This window comes from Camelus ferus, chromosome 27 (assembly GCF_009834535.1).
Source record: "Camelus ferus isolate YT-003-E chromosome 27, BCGSAC_Cfer_1.0, whole genome shotgun sequence".
Classification (NCBI taxonomy): domain Eukaryota; kingdom Metazoa; phylum Chordata; class Mammalia; order Artiodactyla; family Camelidae; genus Camelus; species Camelus ferus.
This window is the reverse complement of record NC_045722.1, coordinates 3,440,498-3,466,226: the sequence shown is the minus strand read 5'-3', so window position 1 is coordinate 3,466,226 and position 25,729 is coordinate 3,440,498. Positions and strand designations below refer to the sequence as shown.

The 25,729-nt window shown below is 39.5% G+C and overlaps 1 protein-coding gene and 1 long non-coding RNA gene across 8 annotated transcripts in view; one reads left to right on the top strand and one right to left on the bottom strand.

The window, feature by feature from the left end:
- Window positions 1–25,729, bottom strand: part of NEO1 (neogenin 1) — a 160,894-nt gene that overhangs the window by 101,028 nt on the left and 34,137 nt on the right. For 6 of the 7 annotated variants that reach the window (XM_032469157.1, XM_032469160.1, XM_032469161.1 and 3 more), the window contains exons 2-4: window positions 14,829–15,146; window positions 8,663–8,938; window positions 5,651–5,804 (exon numbers count right to left, since the gene is read on the bottom strand). In XM_032469157.1, the coding sequence (XP_032325048.1) occupies window positions 5,651–5,804; window positions 8,663–8,938; window positions 14,829–15,146 (748 nt within the window). Of the gene's footprint in view, window positions 1–5,650; window positions 5,805–8,662; window positions 8,939–14,828; window positions 15,147–25,578; window positions 25,601–25,729 lie in introns of those variants that run through there. The other variant, XM_014557025.2, reaches the window with a different exon arrangement.
- On the top strand, window positions 13,641–14,813 carry LOC116660258. Its single transcript, XR_004315680.1, has 3 exons — window positions 13,641–13,710; window positions 13,856–14,072; window positions 14,553–14,813. It is a non-coding gene; the product is annotated as an uncharacterized LOC116660258 (long non-coding RNA).

Sequence of the window (25,729 nt, the reverse complement as noted above, 5' to 3'; positions counted from 1 at the left end):
ACAGTACTTCATTTTTTGTACAGGTGAAATATTTTTATAAAGCAGTTTTGCTATATAAACATTAAGATGTGTTTTACATTATTTGAAGTTACCTTTGGAAAGGAAAGTAGCTACCAGAAAGCAAGAAAATCTGATCTGCTCTTTCCCTGACTCCCTCTCTCTCTCTCTCTCTCTCCCTGCTGCTTCTTTAAATATTCTCTCCAAATTTAAAGAGGAAGCAAAGTGATCCTATAACAGCAAGGAAGAAATCACAAATCAACATTCCAATCAAATTTTTGTAAGTTGAGTAAGTTTGTTAATTTGCAGAGTTCAAAGAGTTAACAGTTTTATTTTTGAGGTCCTACATCTAAACTGGTTTCCATAGGCAGATTTTTCTCTCAAATCCCACTATTGTTACGTTTCCTGTCTGTATCTATGCTCGAAAAAAAAATGTTCTGATTATAATTTGGCTTTTCATATAGAATTCCTGACAGGGGGAAGTCAGAGGAAATGACCGTTCAGTCTGTACTACACGTCTCATCCTAAGTAAAGTGCTGGCCTGGCTTAAATTTCACTCTGAGGCTGGGTTGTTAGCCTTCCTGAATCCAATCAGCAAGATTAAGCTTCTGGACAAAGAAAGAAAAACCAGAATCAGGTTTTGTGACTTCTCTAAGAAACAGCAGTGTCATGACTAAACTTTATCAAGTGGCCTTTCAATGTGAAATATCGATCGTATCCATATCCTCAAATTTCAACTTTACGTGACGGATTAGAGAAGCAAGAACGATCAGGATAAAATAAACAGAGGCCAAGACAGGGCTTGGGCGCCTCACAAAGTATGAAAAAAATTGCAAAAATTAAAATAAAAAACTTAAGTCTTGGACAAAATCACCACTAAGTTTCAGAAATGGAAAACAATGTTCACAAAAGGGCAATCAGCACTACACACATATGACACCAACACTAGTTGGTATGGTACCTTTGAAGATGAGATACAGTTAATTTATATCTCATAACTATACTAAAAATATTCTTGATATTTATGCCTCATATTTGCCTTAAGTGAGTACAGGTACAGTAGAAGTTGGTCTTTCTTAATGAAGCTGACTTTACGTCCCTTAAAAGAAGCCTGGGAGGAAGACTGCCCATTAGCTTGGCAGAATTCATTTAACTTGTTCACATAACATATGATGGCCCAGAGTAAAACGGCAACCAGGCTTTGAGAACTCCAAAGTTCACAGACGCGTGCAGCAGAAACAACTGGGGGAAAAGTATTCATGGTCAACAGACCCAAGTTCAGTTGAGTGTTGCGGGACACAAGGAGTGTCTGTAAAAATGAGTCCCTGAGTAGCTAGGGGTCGGTCTAGGAGAGCTCAGGGCGCTAGGGAGACCTGTTTTCCTTAGCGAAAGGGAAAGGCTTTTTTAAGCAGATCAGTAACATGAGCAGATTCAGTAAAGAAACAAGAGGAACAGAGAAAAGCCTGGAAATTATCAAGCTACTGTAATGGTTCAGAATTAAAGAGGAAAAGATGAATTACAGCAGCAACAACAGGGGTGAAGAGAAGGCAAAAAAGTAACGGCCGCTCTCAAAAAGAGCTGGATGACGAAGTTAAGGAAAAGGATTTATTCATTCATGTAACAAATATCTACTGGCGTGCCTGTATGTGCCAGGTTGCAGCTGGGATGCAGCAGTGAGCAAGAAAATCAACCAGTGCTGTCATGCAACTCAAGGGGAAAGATGGTAATTCTACAAAAAGGTATACCAGAGAACTTGCCAGGAAATCAGAAATAAACAGATTTTCCTGAAAAAAGTGACCCTTGAGCAGTTATCTGAAGAGCGAGCAGGAGCAAAGTAATACTGGGGGAGGAAAAGATTTCAGAAAGAAAGACTAGAACATAAGATTTCAGAAAGCCTAGGGAACTGTGGCATAAAGGATCACAGGGCATCTGGGGTCTGAAATTCACAAGTGTGGTCAGGTGTAGGAGGAAAAAAGGAAGAAAAAGATGAGAATGGAGCCAGCAAGCCTTTGAAAGCCATTTTAAGAATTTGAGTCCTTCACTCAAAAACAATGGGAAATCCATCATTTTAAAAAGTAGGTGGGGGGTTGACAATGATGTGGTGAGAGCTGAGCTCTGAAAAGGCTGCTCTCGTAGGAGCATGAAGATGTCTCTGAAATGAAGCCAGAGTCCACGCGGGGTTGGAGAAGAGTTGGGGCTTCTGCAGTAACGGCGGTGACAGCTGTCAGTGGCTTGGAATAAGGCGGTAGCAGTATACGTGGATTTCAGAGATATTTAGGAGGTCAGGTGATGGATGGGACAGAGAAGCTGAGGAAGAAACACACGTCAAAGACGACCCTTAAGGTTAGGGCAGGAAGTGTAAAGGAGAACGCAAAAGGAAAACGACTTGTTTAGCTCTTTGCGTGCTGCTGTTATTTAAGTAAGAGAAGCAAGCCTTGTTTAAGGGCAGAAGAGAAGTGGTCACTGGAGAGGGAGACACTGGAGGACGCACAAAAGCACTAGAGAGAATGGAGTTATTACTACTTACATCCAGGGCACCAAAGGACTTCTCAGACACCTCATCTTCCGAAACAGGAGGAAAGCAGCGTAGGTGTAAGCGAAGTCTGACAAACTCTCTGGCACAAAACTTTTTCTCTCATTTGCTTTTTTCTTTAAACTTTTTATTTTGAGGTAACTGTAGATCCACATGCAGTTCTAAGAAATACAGAGATTCCAGGTATCCTATACCTGGCTCCCCACAACAGCAACATCTGGTAAAACTACAACCAGGAGACTGACACTTCCGTCACCAAGTGGGTCCCTTGTTACTGCCCTTTTATAGCCACACCCACCTCCCTTCCTTCCCCCGCTCCTTATTGGCCCCTGGCAACCACTAATAATCTATTCTCCATTTTAGTTAATTCTGTCATTTCAAGAAGAATGTTACATAAATAATCATACAGTATGTAACCTCTGGGGATTGGCTTTTTTTCACTCAGCATAATTCTCTGGAGGTTTGCCCGGGTCGTTCCAAGTATCACAAGTTCATTCTCTTTATTGCTTAACAGCAACTCCACAGTATAGATACACATCGTTTGCTTAACCGTTCATTCAGTGAAGGACATCTGGGCTGTTTCGGGTTTGGAGCTATTATGAATAAAGTGGCTATGAACATACGTGTGAAGGTTTCTGTGAGGACCCAAGTTAATTTCTACAGGATAAATGCCCAACAATGTAAATGTTAGGTCACGTGGCAGCTGCAATACGTTCTTTCCAGAAACCGCCAGTTTTTCAGAGTGGCCGTACCATTTCACATTCCTATCAGCAATGTTGGAGGGAGCCCATTTCCCCACATACTTAACAGCATTTGGAATGGACACTTTAAAAAAAATGTTAGCTATGCTGATAGGTATGCAGTGATACACCATGGTTTTAATGTGCAGCTCCCTACTGGCTAGTAGTGGTAAACAACTTCTCTTGTGCTTATCTGCCATCTGTGTATCTTTTTTGGTGAAAACACCTATCACGCCTTTTGCCCATGTTCTAACTGAATGAATTATATGCTTTTTTTAACTACTGAGTTTTGAGACATCTTTACAGATTTTAGATACTAGGCCTCTGTTAGAGATGTGGTTTGCAAACGTTCTCCCCCACTCTGTAGCTTATCTTTTCATCCTCTCAACAAGGGCTTTCACAGAACCCAAGTTTTGAGTTTGATGAAATCCAGTTTTCAATTTTTCCTTTTACAGATTGTGCTTCTGATGTCAAATCTAGGAACTCATTGCCGAGGCCTCGATTCTGATCTCCTCTTATGTTTCTTTTCTAAAATTTCATTTTGCATTTTACATTTAGGTCCATGACCCATTTTCAGTTAAGTTTTTATACAAGGTGCGGGGCTTCATTTGATGTTCAGTTTTCTGTGTATGGATCAGTGTCCAATTCTTCCAGAAGCATTTGTTGAAATGGCAATCTCTCCTCCATTGAACAGTTTCTGCATCTCTGTCAAAAATTAGTTGGGCATTTTGTACTGGTCTATGTCTGGATTCTCCATCCTATCCCACCGATACGTGTGTATGTCTAACCAGCAACGTCGGACAGTCCTGATTTCTGTAGCTACACAGTAAGTCTTGAAATCAGGTAAACTGACTGTTGCCACTTAAAAAAAAAAGTTTTAACTACTCCAGTTCCTTTGCTTTTCCACATAAATTTTAGAATAATCTTATATATATATATCTATAAAAAAATCTTGCTGGGACTCTGACAAGAATTGAGTTAACTTGTACATCGATTTGAAAAGAACTGACATTTGCACTATGCCGATTCTTCTGATCCAGGGACACACACTGTCTCTCCACTTATTTAACTCTTCTTCAATTTCTTTCATGCGCATTGTATAGTTTTTACCACATAAATTTAACAAGCTTTATTAGATTTACACCTATATATTTCAAATTACAAACGCTACTGTATTTATAATTTGTGTTCACATGTTCATTGCTAGAATATAGAAATAAAAGTGATTTTTATGTTTATCTTGTATCTTGGGACTGTGCTGAACTCACATTTGAAATGGGGCTAAAATGACTGAGGAACTAAGTTATTTTATTTATTTATTTAAACATAAAAGCTGAAGCAATACTAAACACAAACTTTACTGTTTTGGTAGAACTACATTTCACTTTAATCAGTACATTGCACAAACTGTTATTGAATTCTGTAGTGCACCTGTGCCAAAAATTTTTCATATATGTGGGGTTTTTTTTAACATTTTTTATTGATTTATAATCATTTTACAATGTTGTGTCAAATTCCAGTGTTCTGCACAATTTTTCAGTCATTCGTGGACATATACACACTCATTGTCACATTTTTTTCTCTGTGAGTTATCATATCATATATGTGGTTTGCACCATACTTCTATGGGACAGCCCTGCTCTCAAACAGTGATTCTCAACTGGGGATGATTTTGTCCCCCAAGAGCCATCTGGCAGCAGTTGGAAACACTTGGTTGTCACAACTGCATCTCTTGGGCCAGTGATGGTGCTAAACACCCTACCATGCACAGGATGGCTTTGTTTTGGACGCAAAACATCACCACCACCAGCAGCACCATCTCCGTTCTCTTACCAGAATACAACTGAGAAAAGCACCCACGACAACAGCAAGTAATGAGGGGGGCTGGGAGGGATCAAAGGGTCACTGATGTCAACAGAAAAGGCTTCTGTGGAAGATGAAAAATCTGTGATTCTAGAAGAAGGCTGGTATGATTTTAAAAGGCAAAAACAAACGAATGAGGAATACATTTTCTTTCACTGAGTAAAGAAAAAAACTACTATCAACAAAATGCACATGAGATGAGTGAAAAGTCTCAGGTAGCTGGGGCTGGAACTCTTGCAACAATTTAGGGAAGGAGATCCTGAGGCCTTAAGCTAAGCATATCGCAGCTCAGAAAAGACAAATGGAATAATTACTCCTTAAGATCTTAAAAGCACTTTTTCCTTTAAACATTCCAATCATATACAGCATATAAACAGTACTTCGGGGATGATAAATGAGCATTATGATGTGTTTAAATAAAAATAAAAGAGAGAAGCACTTTAATCGATAGTCCCAAATAGGATTAGACCAAGTCTCAAGCCAAGGCTGGAAAGGGCTCTTCAGCAGGCAGCGTTACCTTTGTGCATCAAGTGCCTCCTCGTTTTTCATCCATCTAACGGCCGGGGTAGGGAGTCCCGAAGCCACACACGGCAACACTGCTCTCTGACCAACGACTCTGACTAAGGAAGAAGGCTGCTTCAAAAACACCAGGTCTGATGTAACCTCAGGATCTAAAAAAAAAAAAAAAAAATTTTTAAACAAAAGACAATGATTAAGAAAGCAAGCACTTTACCACGTTAACGATGAGAAACAGCAAATTCCTATTCTGTCCGTGTGGTTTTATGTAACAAAGTACTTTAAGCAAAAGTGACAAGAAAATTCCATTTAAACTAGCAAACGCTCCTTAGTAATTTCCATGTGCAACATTCTGTGCCAGGCTCTCTGGGGGCCTTAAAGGTTAGGTCTAAGTTACAGCTCCAGTCCTCAAGGTGCTTACTGGGCACCTGGGTGAGCTCTGACACGAGTTCGCCTCACTTTCAGAGGCAACATAAAGTCAATGCTTCATGAGTGGTACAAACAGAGAGAAGAGTGAGCAAGCTCTGGACCCGCAGCAGCGCCCTCCCCACTCACCGGGACATCACAGGAGGGTTCCTTTCCTTCCCTGGGTCTGTGTGTTACTTCTGAAAATCTCTGAGCTTCACCTTTTTTAGTTTGCTCCCTTACTGTCAGTCCTTTGATTTTTACCATGACGTGACTGTCAGGCACCCACACTGCACGTGTGTTCACTTCAGAGCTGCCCTCTTACGAGCATATGAAAAGGCTACACTCTTGGGTGGAAGACAAGGTTCTCTACTTGATGGGGTGACATTTCTACTGTTAAGTTTTGAGAAAAAAGACTGCTCTCAGGCAAAGAGACGTTGGCTTGTGCAGCCAACTCGATGACAGTCCTGTAGCCATGGCAACAAGTAAACACGTACAGTAGATCAGTACAACTCACTTCAGTGAACCTGCCTTTGAAGGCCAACCAACAAGTAACAGCCTCGGGCTTTAAAAGCCAGCCATTCGGCAGTGGGATGATTTGCTTCTAAGGCTGGTCTTGCTCTCATCTCTGTAACCAACCATCAAACATGCTTCCATGACTGACATCAACCCATCCCAGCCTCTTAACCAACACGCCAAAAACAATGTCTTCCCAAAAATTCTGCAGGAGATCAGAGGTTTGCATTATTCAAGATGACAATGCTCGACAAACACAGCTCTCCCTTACTTAAGTCAACAAAACATTCAGTACTTTGTTTTTGCTTCAGGTATTTCGTGGTGGCTCAGCCTTTGACACCGAATCTTATTTACCTGAATCTAGTTTTGAGAATTTGCTTGACTGCTATTCCAGGTTTAGAGAAAAAATATGCCCACTTCCACGTAAAGGCAAGTCAGGAAGGCTGGAAGACAGGGCTATACGGCAACAGTTCTTTTTCAACCTTTAATTATTTAGCAATCAATCAAATTTTGATTGACACAAACAAATCTCAACAAATATTCATTGGCTTCCATGTGCCAATTACCATTCTTGGCAGCAGACAAAATTCTCTGCCCTCACTGAGCTTGCATACTAATGGGGGGGGGGAGACAACAACTAAAAGGTACAGTACATCAGATGGTGATACATTCTCAAGTAAAATGAAGGGGGACGTTTGAGAAAGCACTGGCACAGACATGAAAGACTGTTGTTTTAAACAATGGTCAAGGAAGACTTCACTGATAAAGTAGTATTTGAGCAGAGAGGTAAGACAGGGAGTCAGGCAGATATCCGAGGGAAGGGGGTTCCAGGCAGAGCAAACAGCACGCCGAGAGGCCCTAAGCAAGAGAGCGTTTGGAGTGTCCTGCAGTAAGGTGGCCACAGTCACAGAGTGAGGGAAACAGGGCTATGAGATGAACGAAGAGAGCTGCAGGGGGAGGTGGCATTAAGACGATAAAAAGCTCACAGGCCAAGGACTTTAACCTTTACTCTGAGGTGGGAAACCATTAGGAGGTTTTGAGCAAAGACGTGACATGATCTAATAAGCATCTTAAAAGATAACCATGGCTGCTGAGCTGAGAATACTCTGGGACAGGAATGATAAAGGGTAAGAACAATGACGACAAGGAGAGAAACTGCATTTAAAAAAATCAGTTCACGCCCACCAGGAACACCCTGCGGAGTGGGTGCTCTCAACACTGGCCCTAGTCTGCAAGCCAGTCCCACCCGCTAAAAATGAGCCTACGAAGTATCACATGTAAAATCTCTGCCCAGACAATCTAGGGATGGTCTGATTATATTCACCAACTCAGATGTGAAATGAGAAACATGGAAAGAATCAGGCATCTGGCAGTGGAAACGGAAGCTGAAAGGTCACAAAACATCAAGAGGCCAGAGGGACTACGACGAGCTGCAGGTGAGCGGAAGTTACGACAAGCAGACGCTGCACAGCTGAAAAGGTTCACAACACAGATCATGAGGAGCTAACGGGGCAGGAAGAGTGAGGAGCCACAGAGAGAAGGGAAGACGAGAAGAGGAGCTGAGCTGACATTAAAATGGGGGCGCAGCATGGACTCGGCCCCGTGGGGCTAGAGCTGCTGTATGAACAGTCACCACTCTGTCCATCCCTTACATGAGCTAGCCCGAGTGACTCGGATTCCTACAAGTGAAAACACGCAACTATAAAAAGCACCCTCCTATTGGGAGAAAGCAGAACCACAAAAAGTATGCTATTACAGGGAGACAGGAGAACTTAGAAGTTTGACAAAAGACACAAAGTTAATGTTTCTTTGGCCAAGGGGAAGGCCAAAGATATTGAACACACTTTACTGCTTTTTAATTTTTTATTTATTAAAAAAACTATACATTTTTACTGACCGACACATTCGCTAAAGAGTGGATCTTTCTGGCATGTTTTCTTCTTATCTCTCTGTGTGAGAAACTGAAACTCCTTACTCTGGCATTAATATGTCACACCACCTATTTAACAATCTTTATTAAGAAGAATTCTAACAGGACAGTTTTTATCCATTAATAAACATATAGCCATCAGTCCTGATGATAAATTAATACCTGGAAGAACTTTTAATTCAGCTTCGTCGCTGTACTTTGGTGGCCCGCCACTTTCCACCACGCAGCGATACAGGCCCCCATCTCCTTCAGTGGCGTTGCTGACAACCAGCGCTCCACTTGGAAGTTTGATAACTCTATCATCCAGAAGAAGAGGCTGACCGTTCTGCTCCCACCTTACAAATGGGACCAAATCTGCATTAACTTCACAATTCAGGATCGCACTGTTCCCAGCATAAACTGAAGACGGTTCTGGCTGACTGGCAAATCTTGGAAGACCTGGACAATAAAGGAAAAGAAGAAATAAAATGTAGATAAATATTACTTTAAAATGTGGTCATGAGAACCAGGAGCAATTCAGCCTGTGTGGCCACATGTATAGCGGAATCAGAGTCAAGAAGCAGGTCCATGGGTCGGGAAACTGGCTACACACAGGGATACAAACCAAGTAAGTAAATGTACTAGGAATAATTAGAGTCAGATTCTTCATAACTGAAGAAACAAGGTACAAATATCAGAAGCAGAAGGGTAGAATAAATCCTTCGGCATTGGACTAGAATAGAGGTGTCAGTGTAAACTTAGTTTTATAAAATTACAGATGTACAAATACAGATAGATGTATATACAGAAATATCTGTTTCATATACAATTATTACACACACACACCCTAGTTCTGTCCAGAGAGAATCCAGAACCAACGTCACTCCAGTAGCAATGAGTACATATGGTGACCTTCTCTTGATTTCTAAATACCATTCTCCACTAGAAGGAATCAAGGCTGCTTAGGGAAATGGCTGACTTCAGGGCTGAAGCAGGCAAAGTACAGTATGAATCTGGGACATCTCTGTCAGGAACTAAGGGAGTATCCAAAGAATAACACAGACATACCAAAAGGACAGAGCAGGCAGATCAAAAGGGGCTTCCTCAGGCTAAATCTGGGGGAATGATAATTAATGCAGGGAAGAATCAAGAATGGAAACTAGAAACAGCAGGTGAAAGTTGGATGAGGAATAGGATATTTGCAGAGCAGCAAATTATCTCTTCCCAAAATGCTTATTACTAATTAATAAAAGCACAAGGTATTTACTACCTTTAGAGTGGAGGGACACAGTACAGACTATCTTAACCAAGTAAAACAGGTACCACCACCACGAAGGGAACAAATCATCACATGCTCCCTGATATGATGCACTAACAAGGATAAAGTATCACTTCTGCGATATTCTTCCCCAAAATGCAAATGTACCTGAATCTATTCATAGGGGAAAATCAGAAAATCCCAAATGAGACCAGAATAAACTGAAGAACGATTTCAGATCATAAGAATCCAAGAGAACCACTAAATAAAACTTGTAATCCTGGACCAGAAAGGAAGACGGATGGTGAGGCAAAGTCTCTGCTTTTGCTGTTATCTGTTACTAAGAACATTACTGAGACAACCAGTGAAATCTGAATTGTATCCATGGATTAAACATTAGTATTTTACTAAGGTTAATTTCCTAATATTGTTGGATGTTTATTTAGGAAAGGGTCCTTGTTTTTAGGAAATACACACAAAGTATTTAGGTAGGGGTAATGCCTGCAACTTAGCCTTAAGGTTCAGAAAAAATTTTATTTGGGTACGCGCATATTAGATGATAAGGCAGATGTGGTAAAATGTTTATATTGGGAAACCTAAGTAAAGAATACATTAACTTTCTTGGTTTCATTCTTGCAACAATTCCACAAATTTGAAATTATTTCAAAATAAAATATTAACAAAAAATGTAGTTATAAATCCTCTGTAGATGCCACAAGATGTAACGGTTAAGAGCATGAGTTCTGGAGTCACATAATCTGATTTTTGAATCCCAACTCCACCCCTTCGTGGCTGTCTGACACTGGCAAGTTATTTAACTGCCACGCCTCAGTTTCTCCGTCAGTAACATGACAACAATAACAGGCCTCATAGGGTTGTTTAAAAGGTTAAATATTTAACGTAAGTAATTCATATATAGCATACTGCTCGGTATACACTCAAATACTACTGTTATTAACAATAATATCTACAAAGTGACTCTGACTTGCTTAGAATGCAACACAATGTTTCCTTAAAGACTAACAAACGTTAAACTATGAGAAATGTAACTCCAGATTGGCTAGTTCTACGATGGCCTGCCAGTCCATACGTAAACGGCACACTTTTTGAGCCCTGCTACCAATTCTTCTTATTTTTTTACTTCAGTCTACAGTACTAGAGGACTTAATTAAAAAGGCACCACTGGAGACTTGATTTCTGCTTTTCCAGCAGAAGGCCCAAAGGATGGTTAGGACACAGCTCTGGCACAGAAATGCACTTTCTGAGGCAGGGTTTCCTTTTGTTAGTGGCAGGGTTCTAGGTACTCACTGCTCTTCAGTCTATTTTTAGTTTCTGAAGGAATCTCCATACTGTTTTCCATAATGGCTGCACCAATTTACATTCAAGTCAACAGTGTAGGAGGGCTCCCTTTAGCCACATCCTCTCCAGCATTTATCGTTTGTGGTCTTTCTAATGATGGTCTTTTTAAATGGTGTGATGTGATCTCTCACCATAGCTTTGATTTGCATTTCTCTGACATTGCGCATCTTTTCATGTGCCTGCTGGCCATCTGGATGTCTTCTTTGGAGAAATGTCTATTTAGGTCTTCTGCTCTTTTTTTTTTATTGGGTTGCTTTTTTTTTTTGATATTAAGCTGTATTAGCTGTTTGAATATTTTGGAAATCAGTCTCAAGGGGATTTTTGAAGGAAAGAAATAAAGATAAAATTAACCAAATATCTACCTTTCAGGAATCAGAAAAATAGGGAAAAAAAAAAAAAAGATAAACACAGAAACTAATAACATACGGGGGAAAGGCAACAAATAAAACCAGGAACTGGTTCTATTTTTAAAAAGTCAAAATATTCTCCCTCCTGTGGTCTCATGAAAATGAGTAACTTTTTAAAATACAAACCCCACAACAACATATGGGGAGCTGGCAGACAAGAGACTGCAAAAAGCTTCTAGACAAGGAAAGCAGATGGAGGAATAGTAACTGACATATCGAGGTAGAAAATGCTGCAACTTCCTGTGCTCACAAGTAGGAGGCCAGCCTGTCCTGGTGCCTCTGGAGAATAGCAGAAGAGAGAGAGAGAGAGACAGTGAGACGTGAGGTTGACAAGAAGGATTAACACCGTCTGTATTTAGACCACTCAGTTATCCCACCTTTGGGCACAAAACGCCCACAGCCAAGGTACGGCCCACACAGTTAAAAGAAAAATTTCTGCGGTGGAGATATGAGAGCGCCCAGAGAAAAAGACCTCTCAAGTTTACTTCTCTGAGCTGTCTACCTGGTGTGCCTTCACAAGCTCCCCTTCCTGTTGGACTTGGCCACAGTCAGCTGCTATTGCTGCAAACAAACTCTAACCAACAGTCTTCAGAACGGCAATCTGGCAGCAGCATCTTTTTTTAAAAAATAGTTCTGAGTTACAATTTATATACCATGAAGTTTACCATTTAAAGTGCACAATTCACTGGCTTTTGTAGATGCAGGGTTGTGCAACCATCACTAAAATCTAATTTTAGAACATTTTCATCATCCCCTAAAGAAACCCTATACTCACCTGTGGTCACTCCCCCTTCCCTGGACCCACCATTTCCCACACCCTATGTGACTCCCCCCATCCCAGCCCTAGAAAACCATCAATCTACTTTTTTGACTCCATGTATTTGCTTATTCTGGACATTTCATTTCATATATAAGGGGTCATATGGCAGGTGGTCTTTTGTGGCTGACTTGTTCCACTTATCATAACGTTTTTAAGGCTCATCATTCTTCTTCACTGCTGAGTAACACTCCATGTGTGATGTACGGCAGTGTGGTTATCCACTCATCACTGGATAGACATGCAGGCTGTTGCCACTTTCTAGCTATTAGGCATAATTCTGCTGTGAACATTCCCATACAAATTGTTGTGTGGACATATCTTTTCATGTCCCCTGGGTAGATACCTAGGAGTCTAATTGCTCATTCATGTGGTAATTTTATGGTTAGCATTCTGAGGAACTGGCAAACAGTTCAGTGCTGTCTTTTTAAATGACAAGCACAAAGTATAACCTACAATCCAGCAACTAGTAGAATTACTAATTCTAATAGTCTACTCTATAAATAAAGATTTGCAAAAGTTTGTTCCATATAGTACTATCTATAACATCAATTTTTATCCATTAACAATTCATCAAAAAGGGAATCTCTGGATAAATCACAACATATGTATACAATGGATACAATGCAACTATTAAAAAGAATTTCAATTCATCTCTTAGCTTGGATATTATTTCCTGTTGACATCCAGGCCAAGAGCAGGTTAAACAACTCTCCTACAGAATCTTGTCTGCAGCCAAAGAATTTGGCTTTTGTATTAAAATTGCCTGTTTACTTAGATATAAGGTCAAAAACACTTCCTAAAGGATAAGAACTAAAAGGAATGACGGACAAATCTGGCAAAGGAGAAGAAAGAGAAGAAAAGGTGGAGGACAGAATTAACAGGCAAGGAGGCAGCCATGAGCAAAGGCCAGAGGCAGAGGATGAAGGGAACTGAAAACATTCAACACTATCAGAGCTGAAAATGTGGTGAGCGTGCTGGGGGGGGTGGGGGGGGTGGGGGGGTGGACAGGGACGGAAGCAGGGTGGAGCACTAAGAAATGAAGCTGGATTCATGGAGGCCGGATCATAAAAGGACCCAAGAGGCCTGTTAAAAGAGTTTAGACATTAACCTGACGTTGTTTACTGGAGAGCCACTGAAGGGTGAGAGAAGGCGCTGTGGCCACAGAGAGCAGCCTGGGTTGGAGGAGGGAAAGAATGAGGCAGCAGGCAGTTACACGGCTGCTGGGATGACAAGGAGGAGCATCAGGAAGGAGCATGCGGGTCACGTACAGAGAAATCAGGAAGCAGAACTCACTGGACCTGGTGACTGGACGTGAGGACAGCTGAGATGGAGAAGTCAAGATTAAAAGGCGAGGCTGCGAACGTGAGTGACCTAAGTGGCATCACAGGTCAGTCAGGCATAATGCTGACTTATTTATTATGTTGGAGAAAGTCTGGCAAAAACATGTTTAAAAGAAGAAGAAAGAAAAAAGAGAAAAGGCAAACTGTCAAAAGGCCTGATTCTTTTCTCCTCCTTTTTCCCCCCATCCTCAGCCTGTGATTAGGTAACCATTACAATGGCTGTCCATCACACTCAAATTCAACTCTGAGTGTTCAGCTCCGGAGAGAAAAAGAGCCAACATGCTCGGAATGAACCAGCAAATACTCCCTGAAGTGAGGAGGAGGTGGGGAGCCACGACCCTGGAGTGGGGACGAAACAGGAAACCTGTCTCAGCCACATTCTTTTCTCACATGCTAGCACTTCACCAAGGTGAGTCTGAATAGAAAACTTAAAAGATGATACAATTCTTGTACAGTGTGACCCTTAACAAAAACTTACTTCATCTGGTTCTCAGTGTAGAAATAATGATCTGAGGACAACAATGTCTATTACAAACAGTATGACTTATTTAGGAACCACAGCTTACTCTTCTAGACCCTTAATTTTTCTTACACTTTCCAACATTCTTCAAATAAGGATGCTCTAAAAGGGAGTGAATGTTTCTTTACAACGTTCTGTTCTTCACCTTAATATTAATACACATACTATCACATACAGGCTACATATAGTCTACAGATTTTTAAATAATCCAATTAAATGTCATTTCCTTGGTCAAGGTGTAAAGGAACCAAGACTCAGGCTATACTACAAGTTTTATGAAATCACGTTAAATGGTTATGCTGCAAAGTACGAAAGTTAGCAATCAGAGTGACCCAATTTTCCTACACAATTTCTTTTGTCGTTTCCAAGTTAAAAAGATAAAAAAAAAAAAGAACTGGCTCAGTACTTTGATGGCAGCTAAATCATCTGAACCATCAGAAAGTGGAGAAGTGTGCAGCGTATTCCCGACAGCACAGGAGCAAGTCCTCGCAGGATCCCCCCACACAGCACATGCTCAGTTGACACTTGTCAAATGAGCCTATTTGCTATTCCCAGTTCAGCGGAACTCTAGGATAATCCTGCTTCTATCAAGATTTACCTTGATAAAAATTTGAAAATATAAATAACTGACTTAACAAAACTTACCTGCTACTGTGAGCTTGGCTGTTCTGCTGACAATAGTTCCAAGACTCTCAACAGTGGCCACACACTGATAGTAGCCTTCGTCAGGCTTATTGTGTTTGGAATGCACCACGTTGCTGATGAACAAGGACCCATCTGGGAGAACCTGGCGTCGATCATCTGATACTAAGTTTAAGAAAGTTCCATCCTTTTTCCATTCAATTTTTGGAGAAGGTTCAGAATAGGCTGAACAGTTTAATACAACAGATGAGCCTCTAACTGAGAGTGTGTCCACTGGCTCCACCAGAAAATAAAACGGAGTGAATGTTCGAATGCTGGATCCTACAAAAGTAATAAAGAAAAAGAACAAAGTGAAACAAAACTTTCTTCTACTTCCATAAGAAAAGGTAACATGTCCAAAAACTTACTCCTAAGTGGTTTCCTCTTTAGGTGTGATACATAAGTACAGTCATTTCTCTATGAACGTCTAATAAGTAAAACCTACTTTGTATTAGGAAATCAAAATCTGATCCATTTAGGAAATATTAGGAAAAAAGACCCTGTTAGCTGAGATAATCTAACCCTGTTAGATGATACGGATTTCTAACAAGTTTTATTTCAAATCCTACAATGGGATTCATAAGTATTTAAATTTTTTGTATTCAAAGTGAAATATTTTTACAGAATGTAAAGGAGGCAGAAAATTACAGTGATTCTTTGTTACTAAGGTATCTCTTCTGTGCTTACCTGCTGTATTTCTCTCATAAACTCACTACACATACACTACGCGTACACCGGCGGAGGAAAGGAACTAACACTCACTGGTTCTAACATTTCCCAACACTCACAATGATAAGCAAATTCCAAGTAGGCTGATCGCCCTTTCCCAGACACCACGCGGGGTTTCAAACCCCATTTGATGAATATGAAACTGATTCTTCAAGTACTGAAACTCTTGAAAGTGAGCTTAGGAGTTTTTCAGAAATAACCTACAGAAATTAGCTTCTTAGTACTATAAAAATTTTTATATTTCATTAATTTACTGGAATTACAGTAAAATCAATCAAAATATAAACCTCAGGGCAGCACAAAATGGTTAAGCAAGAAAAGTCACTTTTATATCTTTTCTATGTTTCGATTATTACACCACTCAAATTAAAACAACTCAGGAATTTAGAAGCGATAAATGCATTAGACTGGTGGTCAAATTATGCATATTACCAATTTAAAATAGTTAATTACATAAATAAAATAAATTTTAAAATTCAAACTTTTTGCCATTTGACAAAAATACAAAATAATTACACCAATGTAAATGTTTTAAGTTTAGCATTCTATCTTGCTTTTGACTTTATTTCATTTAAAAAGTCTGTACCACATCAACCAAGTTCAACAAGAGTATATGTGTTCAAAAAATTATGAAAATTATACTCATATGAAAGTCTACAAATGCCTTTGAAAATCAAGGCACTTCAAAATTTTACCAAAAATACCCACTCTACATTACTTAGATTACAGTATTACTTAAATATTTACATTTACCATCTTTGAACTTCATCCCCTCAGTCAGCAGTGGTGACCTAAGATACTCTTCCTTCACTCAAAACCTCTCAAAGGCTTGCCACTGCCTTTTATACAAAAGCAAACAAACAAAACAAAAGAAGCAGTAAATAAACCCCTTAACTGGCCTCCACTTCACTGTGTGATCTGGCCACTGCCTGCCCTCCAGCCCTCCCCTTGCGTCACTGGCAGCCCCGCATCCTGTAAGGCGTGCTGCACTCCTGGCAGCCTCCCACCACACCTGCTCCCTTCACACAAGCTATTCCCACCCACCCTCCCCGCCAATTCACTCCCAGTCTTCCTGCAAGCTCAGCAAAATGCCACTTTCTCAGAAAAGCTGTCTGTCCCTGAAGCCCAGGCAAGATTAGCTTGTCCTGTTACCAGCAGGCATGGCATACAGTAACCTACCTACACAGCCCTCCAAATGTTCTTAATCTCTGAGTATTTGTAATAACTTGTTAAGGCAGAGAGAGTCCCCAGCTTTCCTGGCTCCTGGTATCCTTATTTCTTCAGTAGTTTTTTCACGAATTCCCTGGGCTAAAAGAATCACCTAACAGTCCTGTTTGTTAGGTTCAAATGAGTGAATAAATACTCACGTCTTAACAAGTTAGTATGCTTTTGAAAAAACGACATTCAAATTCTAAAATATTTTTATTTCATTTTTAAATAACCACAACTAGTTATTATGGGACGTGTGCATCCACTGGGCTTCTGCACAGCTTCTCAAACCTTGAAATCCGATTGGACACTGCCATCCACATTTCCTGTTCCACTCTGATTTCTGCATGATACTCGCTTTTTATCACAGCGACTGCCAAAAACCAAACTTCACAAAAGATATCGCGGCAGTGAAATGAAGTCAGCACAGATCAAATGTTGAAACTGTGACCTACCTTGACCTCGAAGTTCACACAGTGTCTAACAGATACGTTTCCGTAACAAGCCTGAAACACTCCTGGAAGTTCACCGAGGTGCCCTGGAGTGCCTCAGGGCACCGTCTGGGAGCTGCAGGCTGACAATCTATCTTTCTGCAGTGCTTTCATTCACCATATTCCCAGTGCCCACCTAGCACAGCAGACAGTATCAATCTTCAGCTTACACAGCCAGATAACTTCTAAAGAATTCCCACTGCTTAAAGTATTAACGAGACCTCAGGCTCCATTTCAGTAGTAGTCAATCAGTACCACTCTCTTCCATAATAAAACTTACTAACTAACAGAGTTTTTGCTAATTTTAATGAGTTTTTAAAAAATTATATGGAAGTGCAAAGAAAGCCAAGAAGAACCAAAATAATTCCGAAGAATAAAGCAAAGGGACTGCACTCATCAGTTTCCAGTATTTATAAAGCTATAGTAATTAAGGCACTGTGTTCTCAAATTGGGAAAAACAGAGCCCACAACAGGCTACAGAGCCCTAGAACAGAGCTGGGCTGGGTATGTCTGAAAACTTCGTATGTGACAAAGACAGCATTCTGCATCAACTGGGGGAAAGGATGAACTACTCAGTCAACGCTGCTAGGGCAACTAGCTACCCACACGGGAGAAGAGTGAGATACCTGCTCACAACACGTAATAGCAGGCATGTTTCCACGCATCAGACACCGTCCTAAACATTACCCACACACTAACCACTCATGTACTCTTCACTACTGCCCTGTGAGATAGGTACTATTATCATTCTCATTTTAGAGGAGGAAACTGAAGCACAAAGATGTTAATTAACTTGTTTTATTTTTTAGATTCCACATATAAGTGGCATCATACAGTATGAATCTTTCTCTGTCTCACTTCATTTAGCATACACCTCAGGTCGATCCATGTTTTGCAAATGGCAAAATTTCATTTTTTTATGGCTTAGTATTCTATGTAAACATATACCACATCTTTTCTTTATCCATTCATCTGTTGATCAACACTTAGACTGATTTCGTATCTTGGCAATTGTAAATAAAGCTTCTATGAGCACTGGGTGCATGTATCTTTTTGAATTAGAGTTTCAGTTTCCAAAACATATTGTTTCATTACATACATTGTTAAATAAAAATATTCAAGTTTGATAACGTGTATAAGATGACCCCACTTGTATTGTGACATGCACATACACAGGTATATGGGTGTGCACGCATATACTTAAATATACATGCACAGGGGAAAGTCTGGAAGACTAAGCGCTGAAGAGGCAGCAGTTTCCTCCTGGGGAGAGCAGTGGCATTGAGCAGCTGACGGACAGCGTATGGGGGAAGGCTTTTTACTCCACGGATTCCTCTATCGCTTTTAAAAATATGAATTGCTTATACATTCTTCTTGCCGTCTTTCTTTTTTTTTTTAGTAACAAAAGAAATTTGTCGTTGGTGGTGAAAAATCCTTTGTTGAGGACAGGAGATTATTTTTCAAAAGATCTACCACCATTAGGTCTTTAACCACTTCTCCTCTGTCACAGTAGAAGGGTTATCAGACACTCACTCTTTGGCTGACTTGGTATAAAAACTGTCCTATGCTTCTCACCGGGGTCCCAATTCCCCATCCACTTATGTTTGCTTAATTTTAGTTTACTACAGCCAGACTCACTGTACAGATTATTCTGAAATAGGCTTAATGATCATATCTTATCTATTCCATGCTCCCAGGTCTCTACGAATTTCTCACTTCTTAATGGAATAGCTCTCACTTCTTGATAGACTATTCCTCACCTTCTGATAGAATATTTCACACTTCCTGATAGAATTTTATCTTATGAAAGGAAAACACCCACAGGGAACTTATTTCAGTTGAAATCTCCCCACCCCCAAATATCAACAAATCATAACACTCACTGGACACTGTGTGTGGCCGATAATTATTCTACATTTTACTGTACCCAGAGTAAAAAAAAGTAATAATAACACAAAGCACATGAAGACTGGCAGAAATAAAATGAAATCTAAGTGTCTTATTGCCCAAAGAGGTTCAAAGGTATTGACAGCAGAAATGTGGGACAGAAGGGTAAACAGATTTGTAAGTATCCTGTATAATGTTATTTATCCTAAGAAAACTCTCTCTTCACTATAAGCTAAAAGACTAACTAGAAGGACTTCGTATTTCTTTTACTCCTTCATGGTACTTTTGACCATCCTATTCCATCCAGTCTCTAAATTCTAAATTCCATCCCTCCTGAGCGCTCAGTGTCCACTATCACCATATATATAGTTCAGTATCTCTTCCTTCTAGTTCTCAATTTATCATCAAAACATTTGAAAATTAGAAAGTTAAAATAACCCAACATTCAAAGAGCTCAATCGACCAAATGCATTTGTGTTACCTGTTAAGAACAGACAACACTTAAGCATTAGCAAATGTTTTCTACCCTGCTTTGCCACATAACAGTTATTGCTTCCAGGTCAGCCCCTCTCTGCCCCGCGCAGCTAAGTCCTCCAAAGACTGAATCTACTGAGCATACAGAACCCCTCTTCTGGGGATTTCAGGTAAGATAACTGATTAGTTATTAATACCGTATGGGTGATTTTAACTGTCTGACAAACACATATGCTTTGGAAAACCTTTATGGTACAGATACAGCAGAAAAACAGCGAATGTCAACTTCTAATCAAAGCTGGATCAGAAATTCTTTTTCAAGATCATAACGTCCTAACAGGGAAATCCAATTTGCTTGTTCTAACTTACAGCATCTACCTTCCCAACCACTCCCCAGAATGAAAAATAAGTGAATTTATTCAATAAACATGTACTATAATAAGAGTGTTTTCCTTTTCTTCAATTTTCAGCCTTCCTCCTCTTCCTCTCCCCACCAAAACACAGCCACAGTGGAAAAAACTTTGGTAAAACGAAGTCGAGCAGGCATGGTTCAGAACCCTAGCTGTGCTATGCTAGCACACTTCTCTCTGTATCCAGTTTTCTCTCCTACAAAACAGGAGAAATAATGGCTTCCTTTCAAGGAGGTTTCTATGAAGATACATGTAAAAAGCACCTACACCTCATTGCTTGGCAGGTCCTCAGTAAATAGTAACCATTCATAGTTGAAAAGCCTACACTATTTCGCCCCAAACTGTCAACATCTAGCATACCTTAGTGTCCACCAGTCACATTTTAGAAACTGTTACGCATAAAATATGGACCTCATTTTTTACTTTTAATCACATTTTGACAATTATATACAAAATAATATTACGTGATCTTAAAACTCATCTTTCTTCTCTGCCTAATCTTTCAACAGCTCCCTTGTATACCTCTTATAAAATCCAAATTCATTACCATTGCACTCAAAAAGGGCTACAGGACCTGGTTCGTGCCGCTCTGCAACCTCATCTTACATCACACTCCCTTTAACGCAATAAACTCTGGCCACACAGTTCAATTTCTAGAACAAGCCGTGTTCTCTCCCTTGTTCAGTCTCTGCATTTGCTGTCTCTCTGCCTGGACACCGGCTCCTCACCCAGTCTTCCGTCACACGGCTAGCTTCCTCTCATCCGTCTTGTTTCAACCCAACTGTCACTTCCCCAGAGGCCTCCTATGACAACTATCTCTTGAAAACGTCTTTTATCCTGACCTAAACGTGCTCTTCTCAGCAATGAACGTTCTGTCTGTTGGCTTCTAAGGCCCATCTTCCCAACTAGAAGGCTAGAAAGTATTAAAATGATCTCCGGTTTGCCACTGCTCCTGGCTGTTTGTACCTGGGTTTGTTTTTGTATTTTGTCTGTTTGTATCTTTTTAGGGTCTTAGAGGTTTGAAGGGTGCCTGGGCCAAGATGGAATTAAATATCAGTGATTCTTAGTGAGTCTGCATAACATCAGATTTCCACTGCTTCTTACAATCAGCCTCATTCTCAAAAATTTTCTACTCAGAGGATTTACAATCTGTCCTTTGTAAAAATGTTTTAGTATCACTTTTTAAAGTGCCATAAATAATTAACATTAATTTTTATAACTTCTACATGATTGGCAAGAAGACTAGGTACAATCTGGTAACCTGCAAACAGTACTAGCAATGTTACGAAGTTATGTAAAAATTCTCTAATTCTTGGAAAATGTATGTTAATAACAGTCCTAGTTAATATTAGCAATATTTATATTTCAGCTCAAAATATGGGGAAAATCTTAATTGGTCATTTTTCATTCTGCTAGATGAGAAAAATCTAAAAATTTTTACATCAACTATATAGAACTTTCATTAACTATATAAACTTTCATGTTATAAGCAATTTTTGTTGTTATTAGTGGTCTGAAGACTGCCCTGAGACTGCCCTGAGAGTAAGACATTTCACCTAATACTTGATGCAGAGTTTTCTGAATTTCTGAAACAGGAGATTCTTCAGTTCCACTTCTCCATATTATACTGAAGAAAATATGAGCTCAACGATACTATAAATGTGAAAGTTAACTTGGAGGTGCAGTCCCAGGCTCTGAGTGCAACACTGTTTTACGCTGTAATTTAATGCTTCTTTGACTGTTAAATAGTGTCACACTTTTTTTTCTACCATGAGCAATACCTTATTAGTATGCTGACTAAACATGTCTTATTACAGTAAATTGTCAAGTTTTTTAAAGACAGGATTATCTTCTTCATAAAACTTCATTAAATATCTCCTTTTCAATCAACTATAGTCACTTTGATTTAATACAAAAATGGATCATTATCTAATTTGAAACACATTCTAAATAACTCTGAACTAGATACGACTATACTTACCGGTATTAAAAGATCGCCTCTACTGAGGATGCTAATGTTTTATCTCAATGCTACAATTACATAGGCTTCCTTTATAGAGAAGCGTGTGTGAGTTTTAAAGAAAGGCAACAACAAGCCCATCTACTGTAGCTGTCAGTCTTCTGTCAGTTTTTTGAAAATCACAATAATAAATCTTCCACTAACTCACTGCCACTTGCAGAGTTGTTGGGTTTTCCCAATCATTTCAATAAGTGATAGTAACCAGAGGAGTGAAACTTTGAAACCAAAACTGTCCTAGAAAACCGAGTTCATCTTATTGGTTTATAAAGTCACCAGAAGAGGTAAAGTAAGAAACTGAGGGTAAGAAACAGCCTGATTCAAAACAGAAGACAAGGGATCTGAGACCTAATCCTAACTCTAACAAAATGCAAGAGTATTTCTAAGACAGAATGGAGATTACAGAACTAAGTCTAAAGGTATAACAATAAGAGTTAACATTTATTGAACAAGTACTATGTGCCACGCATTACTCTAGTGCTTTACCTGTATGGATTCTTTCAATCCTCCAAACCTAGTGGTAGGAATGATTATTATCCCCATTTACAGTGATAAAACTGAACCACAAAGAGAATAAATAATGCACAAAGTCATGAAGCTAGCTGTGGAGAAAGTGAGATTTGAACCAAGCTAGTCTGGCTCCCCTGTCCCCAACACCATAAACATTAACCCTGCACTATCCAATATAGTAGCCACTTAGTGACATGTGGCTATTGAAAATACAAGATGTGAGTCTCTAAATTAAGGTTTGCTTTAAGTATAAAATATACACCAGATTTAGAAGACTCAGTGTACATACACAAAGAATGCAAAATATCTTACTACTTTTTATACTAATTATATGTTAAAATATTTTGGATATATCTAAATAAAATATTTAAAAATTAATTCCACTTGTTTCTTTTTAATTTTCTAACATGGTACATAGAAAATTTTACATTATGTACGTGGCTCGCACTATATTTCTATTGGTCAGCGTTGCAACAGACTACTCTTCATTAATGCTTTACAACAAGATAAACAAGTTTTTTCTGAAAAAAAATAGCTGCATTTGCTTCTACAAAGGGTAAAAAAATTATGAATCATAACAGTAGACACGAGGAATCAAAGCAAAGGCCTTTCTGGCTGTCAAGTATCAACAACTGGTCTACCGTATCTAAACAGTAAAAATTAAAGAATTTTAAGCAACCATCAGCACCCTCTCTTTAACTTCCTCAGAAATGCCTATTTATAAATGAACTTTATAGAAACTTTTAATTAAAATTGTACAAAACAGAAAGAGACTCACAGACATAGTAAACAAATTTATGGTTACCAGGGGAATAGGGGGTGGGAAGGGATAAACTGGTAGTTCAAGATTGGAAGTATTAACTACTATATATAAAATAGATTTAAAAAAACAAATTTCGTTTGTATAGCACAGGAAACTATATTCAATATCTTGTAGTAAGCTATAATGAAAGAAAAGATGAAAACGAATATGCATGTGTATGTACAACTGAAACATCATGCTGTACGCCAGAAACTGGCCCTGTAAACCGACTACACTTCAATTTTAAAAATCTGTAGTAATCAACTCTTTACTCATGAATGTTCAAACTACTGGGGGAAAGGTTTCTGGAAAAAGGATCGTCACACAATTCCACAGTGTCATCCACAAAGTGTTACGTATAAAGAAGTGGATGTGCCTTCATGATGGACAGATCCATGGTCACCACCTTAACCGAGGCAGGTCTAGCGGTAGCTATGGGAGTCACTGTTAGCTGCTTGTATGGTCTCTAAAGTACGAGGTGAGTACAACTCTTGACGCTGTGGGCAGGCTGGGGGTGTCAGGAAGGGTCAGAGGTTCGCGGGCAGTGGTCAACACATGAAGCAGTTTCAGTGAGAACAGAAGAGAGCACAAAAAAGGGAAAACAGGATTACTTAGCTACCCTGCGAGCCAGTTAAGACTGGTAACTGTATTTAAAGCGGTTCAAAGAAAAGACTATGATTCTGCAGAGTATAACGGGAAAAGAAAGCAGACACTTAAAACTGGATTCTTCTAGGCAGATGAGTAGAAAGTGACAATGAAGTTAAGAGTTGAAGTCACCAGCAAGTGGTCATCAATAGAATGAGTCTAAGACAGGCGGGAGCGGGAATAAACAGGAGAGACCCAAGGTGGGCAAAATGGTGCCAGCATAATGTGAGCAGCCTGGAAGGGCAGGAGACTGTGGTGAGACCGTGACATTACTTTAATACTGAGTGAGTGATGACAGGGCTAGGGTGCAGCTGTGGAAGCTGATGCCTGAAGTGGCATAAAAGAGACGTCACTGGAGACGAGGAAGTTGAAGCACTGCAAGTACTGGAGACAGTGTCAGAGCCAAGCAGACACGCAAATTATCCAGAACAAGGGGAGACCCGGAACGGACAGGAAGACTGTGAGGCAAGACCTGAAGTTTTCAGTGAATTAAGGCAAACAGTAAGTATACACATGATAGTGAAGAAGAAACAGGTAAGTTCAGTGGCCATCTTGAAAATGCAGAAATTTCTATCAGTAACTATTTCACATTTTTGAAAGCTCTTTTCCACTATTCTTCAGTCATCAGCTACGTTCTAGGGAGCTGATGTTGCTCTAAATATCACTAAGAGAGTACTTTTCTCATATGGAAAACAAGTATTACAGATTTTATTCAAGTGTGCCACCATATGTCTACAAATTGTTACCAAGTTCAGCTAAAAAAAATTCTGCATAAAGATGCATTAATTCTTGAACACAAAAAACAAACAGCATATGAATAATGTATTAAAAGCTTTTGCTGTCAGCAGCTTTACTAGCAAAAGCAGTATTTATGAAATCTCACAGGACAATCTAACAACTTAAATATATATAACAGAGAACACAAGACTAAGAATCCTTAATAATGAATCTTACAGCATCAAAGCTATTTTCTGCAAAGAATGTTATGTGTGTACAAGCTCTCGTTGCAAAACAAAGATGTTTCAGAGAGGTCATGTCATAGTCTCACAAGGTCAGTAGACTAGGCTCTAGAATTCTATTCAACAATATTTTAGTGATGAAAATAAACTGAATTCAAAGGTTTGTTAACTCAAGTCTGCATTAGGAAGCTGTTGTGTTAAGTCACAAATTCATATTTCATTCACTCATCTCTTAATCTCTTGATAACACACTTCTGATGTGACATAATCTTGCAGGGAGGAGACCTCTAAAATCCAAGAATGATGTTGATAGTATCAGAAGGATAAGACATGAGCCCCAAAATACTCAAACTGAAGCCATATATACGCATATATATAATAACCAAGCAGCTGTAAATACATTTGTGGGGGTAAAGTAAGACTTTTCTATACTACTGTAATTGCATCTCACCATTTTCACACAGATGTAGAATTAGACTAAAATGAAATGCAAATGGTCTTTAATCATTTTAGAAGATGCTCAACCTGACTCATAATAAGAGAAATGCCAATTAAAACTACACTGAGATACAACTTCTTACCTGTCATAATGGTGAAAATCCAAATGTTGGGAGCAGGAAGGGTACAGCTCAGTGGCAGAGCGCCTGCTTAGCATGCAAGACATCCCGGGTTCAATCCCCAGTACCTCCATTAAAATAAATAAATAAAAACCTAATTACCTCTCCCCACCAA